Source organism: Martes martes (genome assembly GCF_963455335.1).
Source record: "Martes martes genome assembly, chromosome: 2".
Taxonomy (NCBI): Eukaryota; Metazoa; Chordata; class Mammalia; order Carnivora; family Mustelidae; genus Martes; species Martes martes.
Genome location: NC_137889.1, coordinates 54398217 through 54416515, shown reverse-complemented (window position 1 = coordinate 54416515; position 18299 = coordinate 54398217). Strand labels below are relative to the sequence as shown.

The window sequence follows — 18299 nt, the reverse complement described above, 5'->3', positions numbered from 1 at the left end:
GTCTAATAGGTAGCTCATAAATCATGTTAATGAGATGGTATGCTACCATTTATATTTATTCTGGTCCTGGCTTAAGACTTATTCCTGAAATCACATTAGCATGAATCAAAATAATTTTATGGTTTAAGACTATTAAAATCAAGCTATGTAATACTGAAAGAGCTTTCTCAGAAGGAAAAGCACCGTATATGCATCATAACCTGGATGTAACATGCCTAAAATATTGTCAGGTAGAGGTGAGACAGATCATTAGAGGTGATAGTGCCTGTTTGCTCCATAAATGGACCTTAGGTAAGCAAGAAGCTTTATTCACTTTTATTGATATTTTTCAAAGACTGTTTATTTTTGAAAAATGCTGGAATCCTCCTAAAGCCAGGTTAATTTCCATTTATGTTATCCCAGCTACTGTGCCATGGTAGCATAAGAGTTTAGGAACACAAAGTTAAATTTGAAATGTAAGATAATAAACAAAAATAATAAAATCCTTATGCATGGGATCAAATTAATAAAATAGCTGTCTCTTTCAGCTAATGTGACATATTTATACACACTGCCACTGAGTTTTCAAAGCTGTTCAGTTGCATTACCCATCCCATAACCAGTAGTTCCAAGGCTTTTGAGTCTTCTATCCATGTGAGACATTTGCATATACATGTACTTATGTACATGAGTACATGTGCAAGTAGTACAGAATTGAATATAAATATTTGGCCCTTACACAAAAACAGAATGTAGTAGCTCTGAGACATAGGGAGCATTACTTGACTACCATTGAAAATGAAAATTAATTAAATTGAAAGACATGTTCACATAATTCCAGGAAAATAGAAATTCTTGCATAACATTCATTTGCATGTTTGGCCATTGTTTTATTTGAGATTCTTCATCCAATTTAAAAAGGCTTTCTGAGTTGTTTTTGTTTGTTTGTTTGTTTGTTTTTTTGCATTACTCATTCTCTGGAAAAACGGAAATTTAAACTTACTAAATAGTATCTAAATCTTTGTTTATAATTATCATTTTGAAAAATAAGAAAATATAGCATCCTAATTGCCTTGTTTCTTTTTCTGATAATTTTTTCTTTTCTCTGGAAGGAAGAATTTCAACTTTGAAATCTTGTATGGAATTTTTTTAGGATAATTTCTTCTCTGTAATCTATATAATTATGAAATTTTAATTTCTTTCCATCAGCTGAGAAATAATGAAGCACTGTTCTACATAATTATAAAATTTTAATTTATTTCCATCAGCTGAGAAATAGCGAAGCACTGTTTCTAAGTTTGGAGACCAAGAGAAAATATCTTTGGTTTCATTTTGAAGGTCCTTAGCATTTTATAAATCCTCTGAACATGATAAACTTTAAACAAAATAAATTCAAATTTGGAGGAAAAGGCATCAGATATTTTAAATTGTATCCATTACAGTCGATCTTCCTTATTTGCAGATTTTGTATTTGTGAAGTCTTCTACTCACTAAAATTTATGTTTTTATACCCCAAATCAATGCTCTTGGCACTTTCACAGTCATTCTCTGACATATACAGACAGACCTGCAGAAAATTTGTGTCTCTGACGTGCTGTTCTTGCATAAGGTCAAATAAGGCGATGGCTCTGCTCTCTTGTTTTAGATCTCATATAGTGAACAAGTGTCCTTTTTGCAATCTATTTAGTGGCACATTTTTTACATTTTTGTGCATTTTTTGTTGATGATTTCACCATTTTAAATGGCCCCACGCTTACTGCTGAAGTGCTGTCTAGCGTCCTAAGTACAAGAAGGCTGTGATGGTTTTTTTTTTTTTTTTTTTGTAAGATTTTATTTATTTATTTGACAGAGAGATCACAAGTAGGCAGAGAGGCAGGCAGAGAGAGAGGGAAGCAGGCTCCCCGCTGAGCAGAGAGCGTGATGCGGGGCTTGATCCCAGGACCCTGGGACCATGACCTGAGCTGAAGGCAGAGGCTTTAACCCACTGAGCCACCCAGGCGCCCCGCTGTGATGGTTCTTTAGAAAGAAAATACCTGTGTCAGATGAGCTCTCATCAGGTTTGCTGAGTTCAGTGATAATGAATCTACAATGTATATTAAACAAGATATTTTTAAACAGAGAAAATATATATATATATAAGCAAAAAAAAACAGAAATATGCGTAAAATAAGATTATGTATTAATGAGTTGGCAAAAATGTGGCCAGAACCTTGCAGGAACCTAACCCCATGTATCTCCTGGGAATAATGGTTCAGTATTGGCTAATTCACTGTAGTGACTTTATAGAACATAACTACCAGGAATTACAAGGATTAACCATATTTCTTTTATTTGTACATTAAACAGACTAACTATGCTCTTATAAGAGTACAGTTTCCTAGAAGTATCTATATTCCTCAACTTGTTTTGAGTGAACAGATTATCAGCAGTGATTTCATCACAAAAATCCATACTTATAACAAAGTATTTATTTCAAATACAAAAAAATTCTTTTGTGTTTAATTTTTTTTTCAGTTTGAAACTCTGTATATTCAATGATTCCACTATGCAGCTTGATATTTATTGGACTGAATTCCTGGCACAAATGACAGAGTACTGTATGTTTTATGATGTTATGTTTTAATGTTGAAAATCTTTATACTAAGATTTTTATTAAAACTTTAATAGAAGTCTGAAGATTTTATACTTTGAAGGCAGATTTTTATTGATTCAGTTCAAAAACCTATTTTCAAGAATTTTGAAATCATGTAAGACCCCAGCATGAAACTATCATATTTTGATAGAGACAGATGTTGACTCATTACTAATAATAACACAAGGATCTGTTTCATGCCATTCATATTGGCACTATCATAAGACATGCTGCAGTTTTAAAAATTTTGTGGAGCATAAATACAGGCTTTTTGGTTTTTCAGGTTTGGGTTTATCTGGTTCATTGGTTGGTTTGGTCATCAGTATGAAAGAATGGAATTTACGAGCGAAAGAATAACCATGGCTGATCAAGTATCAATACGAACAAATGAGTTTATTCAGCAGGCATAACATCTGGACAACTGAAGTATCATTAAATTTTACCAAAGTTCTTCTCATTTTCATTTTATGAAAATATGATCTTGTCACAACAAACAAATAGCCAATATTGTCATAGCTGTGAGATGAACTTTATACGCATTATCTCATTCAATTCAACAACCTTTTGAACTGTAGGTATTATTATTATGTAATATGCAAATGATCCATTACATATGAAGAAACTAAATCTTAGAATAGTCGAATTCCCCAAGATCCTGTAAGTAATAACCAGTGGAGTCAGGATTTAAACTCAAGTCTGTTTGATTTCAGAGTCCACAACATGGTTCTCCCTCCATGACTTACTATACAGCTTCTGCAGTGGATGGCATGTCATTTTAAGAATTTTATCACTTTTCTGACAGTTCCACCCACATTCCACATCCCTGTTACCCTAAGGAGAATGGGGATGGAACTCTGTAAACACCCTTTCCTTTCCCCAGAGCACAATTTTTTTATATTAATCTTCTTCAAGTGGTTTATCATACTTTGTTTTTGCCCAGTATGAAGAACTGCTTTAAAGGGAGAAGGATATTCCAGAAAGGCAATTTGTGGTGTTATTCATCAGTAGAAAAATAGAAAATGCAGTTTTCTTTGTCTAAATTATGTGTATATGAACCTCAAACTTCTACCCTCCCCATCAAGGTTTTTTTTTTTTTTTTTTTTTTTTCCCCCATCCAAGAGCCAGCTGCTAGCTTTACCTCTTTCTACCTGCCGGATGCTTTCTGAATCACATTATCCAGTGCTCAACTTAAGTGATCCCCATTAAAGTCCAGAGCCTAGGGAAATCACCCTGATTCTGTGTTCCCTAGCAACATCCCTGAGAATAACAACAGCTGCTTAACAGCTGCTTAACCAGAAAGATGCTGCAGGGGAAATACACAGAAATTGATATTAAGTGCTTTAAATCTTGAGATTTCAAACATTATAGTTAACATGTTGTATTATTTACCTTTAGTGATACAAAAACAAAAGAGAAAACTAAATGTGATCATCAAAAAAAAAAGGACAAGATATGCTGAATGACCTTAGCAAGCAAGGTGATTCTAGATATTTTCTTGCTATGATAAACAGGGAAATAACCATGATGGAAATAACATACCTTTCTTTATGATTTTGAATATTAAAATGTTACATTTGTGTCAATTAAATTATACTTATGTTGTAATATGACATGGCATTGTTTAAACACTTAGCAAACTTAAAATTCCTTACAAATTTTTGTTGATATTCTTTATTTTTTCTGTTAATCATTTTTGCTCTCTCTGTAATTTGCCTTTTGCATCCAGAATGTCAAATAATTGGACTCCTACATTATGTAGCCTTTCCAGATCATTTTCTTTCTCTTAGTAATATCCATTTGTTTCCTCCATGTCTTTTCATGGCTTCCTAGCTCATTTCTTTTAGTTCTAAATATTTCGTTGTATGGATGTACCAAGGTTTATCAATTGATCTATTGAAAGAAATCTTGGTTGCTTACAAGTTTTGGTAGTTAGATTAAAGATGTTACAAACATTTGTGTACAAATTTTTATGCGGACAAAAGTTTTCAACTTATTCGGGTAAATACTAAGGATCACAAATGCCGGATCATATGGTAAAGAAACTGCCAAACTGTTTTCCAAAATGAGTGTACCATTTTGCATTCCCACACCTTTGCCTGTATTTGGTATTGTCAGTGTTTTGAATTTCAAGCATTCTAATATATGTGTAGTATTGATTATCTCATTGTTTTGATTTGAGATTGTAGAGTAACACATGATGTGGAGTGTGTTTTCATAAGCTTATTTACTACCTATATATCTTTTTTGGTGAGACATCTGTTGATCTTTTGCAAATTTTTAAGTAGGTTGTTCTCTTATTGTTGAATTTTAAGAGTTCTTTGTATATTTTAGATACTAATCCTTTGTCAGATTAGTGTTTTGCAGATATTTTCTCTGGCTCTGTGTTTTGTCTTTTCAGTCTTTTAATATCCTATATTAAAATGCAAATTTAATTATTATAACCTAATCACTAATTTAAGAACTGCTACCATTATTGTGGTATGTATTTTAGGGATAAAAGATTATTTTTTATGGTTTCTTTGTAAAAATAAATTTCCCCACATTTAAAAACTACTAATATGTTCCTTTTCTTTGACCCCCCCCATCCCTTTATACCTTAAATTCTTGGGATTCCAAGCAGTTCACTGTGAAGAAGAGTGAAAAATTATCCTGGACTGTTTTCCTGTTCTGATCAACAAGTAACCCATTACAGTAGTCATTATCCGAATAATAGCCAACAACTCAGTAAACATACATGTAGAGCATGTCTTTTTTAAATACTGAAAAAATAATATCTTTGACAATCTCTGAAATTCCTAATTTTTAAAATTTCTAGTCACCCCTGGGTGTTTTTTATTTTCTTTCTTTTTTTTTTTTAGTTCTCATTATAAACAGCTAATTAAAACTGTTTCATAGATAGGCCATGCTATGAAATTTATTTTATGATTTTCTATGAAAATCAGTCCCCCTCCCAATTTTTAAATTACACACACACATATTAGTAGCCAACTCAGATTTATAAAATAAGAATATTTTGTTTGGAAAAGGGATCATGGAAGTACCTATATTAGTTAAAATCTCTTCCTGATTTTATATTTCTCTATTAATTTATTTGCCTAGGAAAAATTACTTATTTTAAAGCCAAGATCAAATAGAAAGTCTGGGCCAGTAGTTTCCTAACATTTGTAAACTAGCTAGTCCAGTATTTCTTAACAGATAAATGTAGAGCCGCTCTGGTTGGAGGTCAAATGAAGGTACAGGAGGCTGGAGTACACTCTCTTCTACCTTTTCCCAGGTACCTCTAAGGAATCTACAGGGCTATATGGAGAAGAACTGGAAAATTAGACTAAATTATGATTTTTATTTAAAGTAACAACAAAACCAAATAGTCATTACTAAGCTATTTATCATGGAGTTCTAGGTGTCTAATTTATAAGGTTTCTGAATTAGACTTCAGGGCCTATGTTACATTTTATTACAGTCTACAACTTAAGTGTAGACTGGCAAGAATTAAAGGAAAAGCCTGTTTCACAGCTGTTATGCATCTGGGAGTTTGTTTAAAAGGGGCTAGCTTAGCTTAGCCTGAGTTGTGATAAAAAGCAGGGTCTAGAGGCCTTTTAACTAAAGTCCTGTGCTCTGATCAGAGCTGTATTTAATACGGGCCCATAAGTCCACATAATTATAATTTGTAAGAGTCTTTAGGACATCAGTAACTTTTAAATCTTACCATGTGAAAAATGATTATGTCACCTGTGGACTTTAAAAGTAGTTAGCAAACTGGGATAAAAGTGATGATCAAATCAAATATTTCTGCAACTTTCTCTGTCCAAGTTTCATACTTACGATGTTCCAGGTATACTTTGTAACATACCGCTCTTTTTAATGTGCTTTAATGAGGAATGTTAATTCTGGTAAATTAATGCTTCGTGTCACAGTTAACCGTACTACATTCTGGCTTTCTTCCAGGCTTGCAGATGGGTCAGGGGCTGTGGAGAGTGGCCAGAAACCAGCAGCTACAGCAAGAAGGTTATAGTGAGCAAGGCTACCTCAGCAGAGAGCAGAGCAGGAGGATGACTGCCAACAACATTTCTAACACCAGTCATCGTAAACAAGTCCAAGGAGGCATCGATATATATCATCTTTTGAAGGCACGGAAATCTAAAGAACAGGAAGGATTCATTAATTTGGAAATGTTGCCCCCTGAGCTAAGCTTTACCATCTTGTCCTACCTGAACGCAACTGACCTCTGCTTAGCTTCATGTGTTTGGCAGGACCTTGCGAACGATGAACTTCTCTGGCAAGGGTAAGTTCAGCCTAACATGTTTGATTCAGATATCTCTAAACACAATCATGGTTAAATGTTTTTATTATTATTATGCACACACACACACACACACACACACACACATATTATGATCTATTTCTTTTTAACCTCGATTTGTATTTTAACTTTCTCTTTATTAAAACCCAGAAAGATAATGAGGCATCATCACAGTCAAATTTGATATTGGGAAAAGAAGGACAGTATAAAGGTAAATGACTACAGTTAGAAGTTACAAGTGAAGAGATGTCAGTTTATTCTAAAAATACAAGTTGTTGGGGTGCCTGCCTGCCTCAGTCGGTAGAGCATGCAACTAACTCTTGATCTCAGGGCTGTAAGTTTTAGCCCCACATTGGATGTAGAGATTACTTTAAAAAATAATAAAATATCTAAAAAAGAATACAAGCTAAGTGAGAATTTATAATCCAAAATTTAGTGTTCACACCCCTGGTATAGTTTGTACTTCCCATATGAAGATTGTGTGTTTACTAATTTATATACTTCTTTCTATCACAGAAGTGCTTGTTAATATAAACTGTGGTAAATATTTCATCTACTTTTTATTTTTTCTTTAATTTTTTTTTTAAGATTATCCATTTATTTGACAGACAGAGATCACAAGTAGGCAGAGAGGCAGGCAGAGAGAGAGGAGGAAGCAGGCTCCCCGCTGAGCAGAGAGCCGGATGTGGGGCTCTATCCCAGCACCCTGGAATCATGACCTGAGCCGAAGGCAGAGGCTTTAACCCACTGAGCCACCCAGGCGCCCCTACTTTTTATTTTTTCTAACCAATATTTCATCAATGAAGTAGGAAAATAGTAGAATGCAAGGATATACTCTGCTTGCTGAAGTGAGAGTGGGCTGTAGAAATTATAGCAGCGATTATATCAGTTTAAATTTAACCTATAAATTTAAGAATGTTTGAAATAGAATCTATTTTATGTATAACTTAAGTCTTCAGTTACTCCTTAAATAACATCATATGCTTGAGTCATAAATATGTTACCAAACTTAGAAGAATCTTTGGGATCTTCAACTTCTGGTGTCTAAGGTTTATTGATATCTCATTATTTCTAGTTATTTAAAACATGTCTAAAAACAAAGGTCTTTTTGTGACTTTACATAATTTCTAAATGAAAATCTAATTGAGAGAATTAGTAAATTATCCAAATAACCAAACTTTAGTAAAAATGTATTACCGACAATGACATTTCTAACTCTGGGCTTTCTGATGCTACAAAATTACAGTATTAATTATATAGTTAATTTCTCAATCTCTAAGTAGATAAAAATCATAAATGTCACCTTTTGCTCTCATTGTCTTGTTATAGTGACGGTACTGTGAAAGTACTACTATTAGTAGTGTTTATGGTTATTAATTTCTTACTCAGTAAAAGAAGAAATAAAAATACTTTAAAACTTTAAAACTGGCTCATTAATTATTTAAAATTTCTGCATTTTGTATTTCCAGTAAGCTTAATTCGTAATCCTATATTTGAACTCTGAAGAAAAAGTTTATTTCTAAGCTTATCTGAACCCAATCAGGATGTCCTCTTTACCTGAGATTTAAATCTGGATGTTCATTCCTGAAAGAAATGCTTCCTTTATTTTTACCACATAATTATGCCTTTTTTTTTAATTATGCCTATTTTTATGACACTTTTTTTTTTCTTAGTGGTAAAGTGCTTCTATTTTAAATTGAAGGCCAGCTTAGTTTTTATTTTAACTTTAGATGTGTGAAACCTTTATTAATGTTGAGAGGTTCTATTATTTTCATATCACTCAGTAATAATTTTCTAAACAAGCTCCTAAACTCGCTAAAACTCACTAAACTCAAATGAAATCAGGGATTTCATTTGGTTGGTAAAAATAATGCAAGGATATAAATAACTATTAAGATATTCTCATTAAATTACATATTTTACCCACTATGCTCACAATTTTTAATGTTACAGGCTGAGACAGTGACTATTTTCTTGTTGCCCTACACATTGTATGTGTGTGACATGAAATTTGAGTCAAAAATCAATAATTGATTATCAGAAAATAACTATTTTAATATCTATCACTAAAGTAGGTGTTTTGAACACACAAAAATCAGATAATTTTGAGATAGTGTCATTAAAAGGGTACTAAAATATAATTGCAGCATTCTCTATATCTCTAGAGTAATGCACTTTTAAGATTTAATGATCTGTAGTCTAATGATCCAGAATTTCTGGGCATTGTAATAAAATAAAATGAGATAAAACTTAAGCTTTCAAATAATAACCAGTAGCTAATTCCTTTGTATAGAGTTGGACACAACTATCCCAAACTGCAAAAATAGTATGTTTTGATATAAACTACTAGCATTTTAGGTTTCCTAGAATTTTTAAACAATCATGTATCACTGTAATGTTAAAACAAACAAACAAAAAAGTGTTCTGAAGCAGCATCTTAAAAGCAGGTACACTTAATGTCATACCCAGTTTTTGATGTATGTACTAAAGTTAATAGCATTGTAATTTTTATGTTTATTTTGCCTGTTATCAACATATATATTGTTAAGAAAAACAACAACAACAAAGTTCTCCCCCCAACCTCACAATCTTTACCCTCATTCAACTTTACTTTGCAATAGATCATAGTAACTTAATCCTATTTAGCTTCTTGGTTAAGATTTCTAGCTCTGGAGTAAGACTTCTTGGGTTCAAGTCAACTTTTTTATCTTTTATTGTGTCTGTGTTTCTTTATCTTTAGCACCAACATCATAACATTGTTGTAAAGATTAAGCAAGTTAATACTCGTATGATGTTTTAAATAGTGCCTGACATCTAGTAAGCACTGGGTAAATGTTTTAAATAAATAGCTATCATTGCTATTATTAGTAGTAGTTTCTATTTAATTTCAAATAGTACTTATGAATATTATTAATCTTTAACTCATGTTTATTAAGTACTATCAGAATTGCTAAATTGAAGGCATTTGTCAATCGTACTCTAGTAAACAAAAAACAAGTACAGAATGAAACATTTTCAACTTTCGAGCTATAAATTTCATGTTACTATTTTATCATCTGTATACATGTTTAACTTAGGAAATTAAATATAGTAATGTTTTCTTGTCTGATTTTATCTTTTACAGGTTGTGTAAATCCACTTGGGGTCACTGTTCCATATATAATAAGAACCCACCTCTAGGATTTTCTTTCAGAAAATTGTATATGCAGCTGGATGAAGGCAGCCTTACCTTTAATGCTAATCCAGAGGAGGTAAGTGAAGAACTTGAGTATTTGGAAGAGTTGAACTTTATTATGATCTTACTGCAGCTTTCCAATATAATAAACTTGCAAGTAAAGTAACAGGTCATTGAATATTCCTGTTCAATGAGGAAATGACTGAGAAGCCCACTAAGTAAAGTTAATGCTATGTAACATAGTCATTTCTCTTTACCTTACCAACTCACATTTTAAATCTTTCTACCTGCTCATGTTGTGTGGCAGCTTCCATGACATATATGCAGTCCCCTGCTGGACCTGATTACAATATGACTGCATTATATGTGGAGAGCACAGAATATGTTCATCAGATTTTATCTGCAGCATTTTCTTCCTGTTTTATTTTTCTATTTAGTAATGAGGCTATTTTTATCAGAGACAATCACAAAGGACATTGTTCATTTGTGACACATCAAAATGTTGTCTTCTTAATGCCTTTAACAGTCCATGTTGCCATAGAAACTGCTTATAGATTGCCATAAAATTGAATAATTTTATCAAAATATGAAGACCATGCTTTCACTGATTTTTCCCCCCCATTCTTGCTTTAATATATTTCCTGGAAAGTACAGATTCTCAGAAATGCTGTTCTTTTTTTTCCTCAGAAATGTTTAAATGTCTATTAGAAATGTCTACTACTATTTTTAGAAATCTAACAAATTATACAGCCCTCAGAACTACTACTTGTAGTTGAATTCTTTTCTGTGGAAAATTTAACTGGCAGTTATTTTGATTTAATTTTCAAAAACCAACTTTTTCTCATTTGTTGTAGAGGTATTAAAGGACTATTTAAATTATGCAAATATATCAAATATATGCATGTATATACAAATATATGCATATATATGCAAAATATATCGATTTTTTTGGAATATCTTAACTTTAGCTGTATTATAGTTAAAAACCTGTTTCCCCCATGTAAAATGTTTGAATATTATACAAATACTGATTTTATAAATATGCATATAATACAAATGACATTTTAAAAATTGATTTTTACTTATTACATACGATTTCTTAACTTCTCCTTGTATACAATAAAAAATATAACACCGTTGCAAAGCTTTACTGAAACACCATCCATTATCAGTTAAGTCTTAGCACCACAAATATAACAAAATATATATATTATAGAGCCTAATATACCTATTTAAATTAAGAAATCTATTCTCTCACTACTGTTTAAGAGTTTTGACATTCAGATTGAATAGAGGACTGATAGTTAATTTAGAAGGCAAATGAATATATAAACTGTCATAAATTTAGGTTTTATAACTTATCCCTTGATTATAAATTTTTTCTGCTGCATTTTATCATAAAAGGCGCTTGTTTTTACTTTATTTTTTGTCAAATCCTAGTTCTGTTCCTTCTAAATATGTAGCAACAGTGAGCATGTCACTTTTTGATCTTGCACTATGGCATACCTACTCTGTACAAGATATTCTTCTACTTAACATATTTGAAGAATGACATGGTTTCAAAGACTTCGTTATTCTGTTTGCTAGCATTTGACATTACTTGCAGCTAGTTAAAACAGTTCATATGACAAACTTTATAATAAGATACATATATTGTATCAGTCTCTTAAGTTAGTGAAATGAGGAGAATCTTGGCAGAATAGTACAATATTTTACTTTAGATATGTAAGGAAAGGCAGCTGTTGCAAGCCCCAGTCTTATTATGCCCAATTTATTAAGGCATTCTGGTTCCTGTCATGAATTATACTGATAATGAGTAGAACTGTCATCTTTAATTCATATCACTTGCAATGTTACATTCTAAGGAAAGTAATAACTTGGTACATTCTAAGGAAAGTATAACTTGGTAAGTACTGGTATATTTACAAAGTCAGAAAAGTTGGATGTAACTGCTGGTATTAATTATGGTAAGTAGTCATTCCTTGCTAAAGCAGTACCAATTTTTAAAACAAATTATGAAGCCATCATTTTTATGCAAAGATGAAACCATAGATAGGCCCTCATTTACTAGAATATGATATGGATAGTTTTAAATCTCTAAGTTGGAAAAGCTAGATGTCAAAATATGTTTCCATCTTTGCAGCTACACATATCAGATTATAGAATTCTTGTTACACCTCCTCTACTGTGTTTGGAGGAGTGGACAGAGAAGAAAGGTAAAATTAAAAGACCTCTTTTTATCTAACAAAACTTTTTAAAGTTTTTTTAAGTCAAATGTTTGCTAAAAGGGGATTGAAGTTATTAATTAAAATAATTAAAATAAGATAAAATAAGATTTTTAGATCTTCAGATTTTACTTAACCATCCTACCTTCCATTGTTATTGAGAGTTGGCTGTATTTTCTTTTTCTTCACTCCCTTGCTTGACTTAAAGATATCCTGGAGCATTCCAGAAAGTTGAATTCACTCTCTGAAAGGGGCTCTCAAGAGGCATAGAGCTGAACCTTTCAGAGTGACTTGTGGTTCCAGAATTCTGATTCTATCCTTTTATGAACATCAGTAGCTTAACAGGTGTTACCTGATAACAAAATAGAATCCTATCTTTAGCAGAATGCACCTAGGTTGTAAATAGGCAAAGAAGGACATTGAGATAAATACACTTGTAGATGCAGAGAAATGAGGGAAAGTACTTTAACTACTATATTCTATACTTTATTTTGTTGACTAACATAAATAATATCACTTGGTTGTTTATCCAAGTCAAGCCTTCAGAATTAAAATCATGTAATTAAAAGAGTTATCCTAATAGATGTTTTTATATAGAACTTAATCTGTATGAGTCATACTTTAGCTAGGTCTTAGAATGACTCTTGCCAAGTTTTTTGAGTGCTAGAAATCAGGAAGTACTTTTTATTTGGAGGTTAATATTTTTCCCCTCTAATTGGAGCAGTATCTTCAGATGTGTTATTTCGGGTTCATTTAAGCCTGAGAAGTAAATTACTTTTGATGATATGTGTAAATATAAGTGTTTATTGTAAGTACCTGAGGTAAGATGTGTATAATTGTTCAGTATTATAAAAAGTCTACTTTTCCATAATTTCTAGTTCTGTACTTATCATTTTGATAGCAAGCATCATTAAAGTATTATAAAAATAAGAATACTTACAGCCACAGGGAACAAGATTCTCCAAAGGACATCGTTCATGTCACGGATATGGGTAACCAAACTCCACAGCAACTGCTGGCAGTGGCTCATGGGGTGGGGGAGAACATCCGCCCAGTTTGTGGTACGATTATCTAGCACGCTGTTGTTATCTGCATGACCTGTGATCTCAGCTGTATGTAAAGTCTTGATCTTGTGCATGAGCTTGTGTACTTTGTGGCAGGTGACCACATTCTAGTAGAGGAATGTGCTAAAAACCATCTGTTTACATTAGGCTGTATTTCCCCTGCATGTACAACTTACGTGTGTTGATTTTATTTTGCTAGCAGTATTATAATAACATAATTTATTCTCTCTCAACCAATTAGCTATATTCCTTGAGCTCCATTTGGTATGAAACATTTTTCTTGACCTAGTTATTTTTAAATTTCGGGTCTGAAAAATTGGGGAGCAAACATGGTTTCATTTCAATACGTTATAGGTTTTACTTTTGTTTGTGTAAATATGTTTAAAAAAATTTTTTTAAATAATATTCTCAGGAGACCTGGGTGGCTAAGTCAGTTGAGCATTGGACTCTTGGTTTTAGCTCAGGTCACGATCTCAGGCTCTGTGGGATCGAGCCCCTCAGCGGGAGTCTGCTAGAGAGTCTTCCTCTGCCCCACGACCAACCACGCTCACGTACTCTCTCTCTCTCAAATAAATAAATAAATCTTAAAAAAAAAAAATATTCCCATTGGGATCAGTTAAAAACAGTCTTAACTATTATATAAGCACAGTTTTCTTGCCTTCATAGAGGAAGACCCACATGCATGCATATAATTTTCTGCATAATTATTAGATTGATCTGGGATAGAATCTGTTAGCGAGAAATATTTTAAATTGGACCTGTGTATATATTTTAGATGGAAATGCATATGCAATTTATTTTCATGATAATGTATTCTTTTTGTTGTTGGACCAGCTAAAATATAAATGGGAAATTTGTAGTTTTCCATTTTAAAAAGGAATTCAGGAGTTTATACTAAGATGTTAAATCTTACTGACTTTTTGCTTCAGTATACAACAGCAAAATGTTTATTACCATTACTTCATAGCATAGCAACAGTAATGAAAAATAACTTTTATTTTTATTCCTAGACATAGAAAGCCCTGATTGGTATCATCAGAATGTACAGATAAGCATTTTCCAAATGTATTCATTTGAATAATTATTCCACAGGTTAAAGAACATAGTCAAAGGAGTTCCCAAGTCTAACAAATTTGACCATGATAGGTTATGTTTAGTCGGCTTATTTAATGAATAACTTTTCCAAGTCTTTAATACATTAGTGCACATTGTGAGCATGTGTTATATGTAGTAGTATCCAAATTTATTTGACATAGTGTTAAATTTATTTGACAGTATCTTTTTTTTTCCCCCTTTGGTAAAGTAACATTCCGGGGGACGCATTCTGCAATATGCTAGTATAGATTATCTGTATCTTACTATGTGTAAATAAATATATGTTCCTAAATGGATAGACACCTAGCTTGAATACCCTCTTGTTCACTTACAGTTATCTGATGCCTATTTTACGGGTAATCTTTTTTCTTTTGAAAGTCTATGAATTTATATTTGTTCTCTCTCCTTTTGTCTGATAGTCTTATAAAAAAAAATTAAAACTGAGAGTTGTGCCTTGAAAGACTGAGAGATTTATCTATGTTCTGTATTTTGATTGTCATCTAATATGTTACAGAAAATGTTACTTTGTAAAATAAGGGTAGAACAACAAACCTGATAGAAATATTGAATTCAAGTAATTACCTTTAGACATTGATACAGGCATTCATATCAAATAATTTATACAGATAATTTATCAGTACACCCTTGATATCTCATTCTCTATACTAACTCTATCTCTTGCAACACATTTTTCAGTGAAGGCTGATAGGCCACTAGGATGCTTTTAAGTTTGGCACATATACTGCCCACTTTCTCCTATATGTATCACATAGGGTGTTTTGGCTGGAACAAACAGACAGTTTAATAGTGGCTTAACTATATATATTTACCTCCAAAGAGACCCATATGTGGGTATCTGAGAGTTATTTCAGTGATAGACTGATCTCATCACGGACTCTCAAGGTGTGTTATTGACTTCTGCTTTCTTTTGATAGTAAGTTGGCCACCACCACTCAAAATATCACATCCTTGTACGAAAGTATCCTCATCACAAAGATGGGAGCAAAACAAAGAAACTCTCCTCAAATTTCTTATGCTTCTGAGGAAGAAAAATCAGGAGCCTTTCGTGTACTTCTCCTGATTTCTAATGGACATACTGAATCACATGAACATTTCTAGACCTATTGAGAACAGAATAGATGGGATTACTAATTGGTTTAGAGTTACCATGATATAGCAACTGTGGCTAAGATGCTAAAGCAGTGAAAAGAGTGAAATGGCTTTGAGGGAAGGCCCAAGCATCTGCAGCATGAGTTTCACTAGTGGGCCACTTACTGAATTTGTTTTTCTGCTTCTTTTATTTCTGGGCTCTACTGGCTTAGAAGCCTTAGTACCCAAAGGAGGAATATTGATAAGTGGCACAACAATTCAAATTGGTTGCTGAGACTACCTACTTGCGGTTATAGGTCCTCCTGCCACTGATCAAAAATGACAAAAAAAAAAAAAAAAGTATGAGGGTCAGTAATTATGCTGTGGTTGAAGTAATGAAGCCTAGTTATCAGTGGAAAATAGTTTTTCCCACAAAGTGGGGAAAACAGAAGAATAGGAGTGGAACTCAGGAGATGTCTTCAAGGTCTTTCTAATACCCCTATATGCTATCATAAAAGAAATTTTTTAAAAAATCACATAGACCTGTATGGACAGGGTTTAAATCACATCATTTAGACTACTCAGATACTCACTTAGACTACTACTAGATAAAGAACTTCAGGCAGCTGAAAGGATAGCTCCAGTTCCAGCCTCAGGAGTTGTACACAGATTATTACAAGGTAATCATGATAATATTATTCCTCTTGGCTTGGCATCCATGCAGTCTTGTTCTGACCTGTAAGATTGGAAGAAACATGTGCAAAGAAAATTTTAAGTTTCAAAAAAGAGACAGAAGAAGGTAATACCATATCTGTGTGTATGTGTACATAACCTGTACATGTGTATACTTCTGGGACTAATGTATGAGTATATAATGATAGGAACAGATGCGGCCATTTTGCAGCCATGAGCGCTATTAACACAGGCAAATAGAACATTAGGAAGAAAGAATTGGGTCCATGAGCCAAACAACCTTGGAGCCAAAATACTTTGAAATTTCTCATTGTATAAGAAGGTAAATCCCTTTACTTTTTTGAATAGGGGTTCCTGTTGTTTGCAATCAAGGACATCCTAATGCATCATCATCACCATCATCATTACATGGACTCATTAAGAATTTGATACATAATCCTGAACACAAATTATTTTTATAAGAATAAACAGTGCTAATTTTCGTTAGCAAATTAATTTTATCCCCAATTTGCTGATGAGAATCTAGTCAGAGCAAGGGAACTAGTTGACACGGAGAGGAGTCTGTCACTGTATATAGCTTAAAAAGCTTTCTCTATTGGAATTATTTACCCGAGAAAGCTAAAATACTCAAGTTAATTGGCAAAACCCCTTTCTCTTGATTTGTATTAGAGTCAAAGTGAAAAACTATGCCTCTCAGACACTGAATATTACCCTCTGGCTACATAATTTAATATTTTCAGTCTGGTTTTGACAAGTCAGGTCATACTAAACTGGAGGCCATTCACTTTTTTGAGGGCAACATGCATGTATATGGTATGTATGGATGGATATATCTTACCTCTTTTTAATCTAATCCATCGTGTGCTAATTTTACATTTAAGTAGGTAACTTTATCCTGTGTCTTTCAGGTCAACTTTATTTTACACACTGCCCTGACCATAATAGATCTTGACTACCCTCCCCTTTGCTTGTCAGTGAATCATTCCAGTATGTGGTATACAATGAGTCCACAGAAGTATGTGGACTTAGGGTAAACCTTTTAGAAGCTTCAAAGGGAAACAAATTTCCCAGGCCCTCTTTCGTCTTAATATAATTGAACAAGAGATTCAGACCTAGACTATTCTATAGCTTATTCATCAGTCAAACCACCTGATGCATTTTGCTTTTGTTTTCCCCCTAGTATGTCATAGGAGATACTATTACCTCATTTAGTGTGAATTACCTAGGGTGAATATAAACAGAAATTAGTGGACAATGTATTAATCTAGGACTTTCAACTAGAAGGAAGAATAAAGGTAGAATATCTTAGCACCACAGCAACCATGCTACAAATTTTAAAATGTGCAGTGCTTAAATGAGCAAAAAAAATTTTTTTTGCTTGAATTTTTCTTTTGTTGCCAATTTAGGTGCCTATACCTGGTGAATTTACAATATTGTATTAATATTTTAAGTACATTTCAAATAAAAATTTGTTTACCTTTTATTTCCTTGCAGTATCCTGACCATCTTAATACGTCCATGTTCTTTGTTATCTGCTGTGACCACAGTTTCAGTGAAACTTGACAACACTTTCTAGACCTAAGTTCTCAATTTTAATGTCCAAAATTGGACCAACTTGTGTCCAGTCATCTTGTGTAGAACACATTTTGTCCTACACATCTTGTCTGAATGTAGCAATTGTGAATACCAATACCACAGTAAATGTCACTCTAAAAGATGAATTCTTTATCAGAAATCTAAAAAATAATATTTCCTCAGTTCTTGGATGTCATCAGTTGTACTGCATCCATCAAATTAATTGCAACTTTTTAAAAAAGATTTTATTTATTAATTTGACAGAGAGAGACAGTGAGAGAGAGTACACAAACCAAGGGGGAGTGAGAAAGGGAGAAGCAGGCTTCCCGCTGAGCAGGGAGCCCAATGTGGGACTCGATCCCAGGGTCTTCAGGGCTAGATCCAAAGACTCTGGGATCATGACCTGAGCCGAAGGCAGATGCTTAATGACTGAGCCATCCAGGTGCCCGTAACTGCAGCCTTTGAAATATGG

The 18299-nt window shown here is 33.0% G+C and overlaps 1 protein-coding gene across 2 annotated transcripts in view; it reads left to right on the top strand.

Annotated features, from left to right (window-relative positions):
- Positions 1–18299, top strand: part of FBXO8 (F-box protein 8) — a 47615-nt gene that overhangs the window by 12624 nt on the left and 16692 nt on the right. The window contains exons 2-4 of one of the 2 annotated variants that reach the window (XM_080797239.1): positions 6557–6893; positions 10036–10162; positions 13254–13372. In XM_080797239.1, coding sequence (XP_080653365.1) covers positions 13289–13372 — 84 coding nt within the window. In that variant the 5' untranslated portion in view covers positions 6557–6893; positions 10036–10162; positions 13254–13288. The remainder of the gene's footprint in view (positions 1–6556; positions 6894–10035; positions 10163–13253; positions 13373–18299) is intronic. The other variant, XM_080797238.1, reaches the window with a different exon arrangement.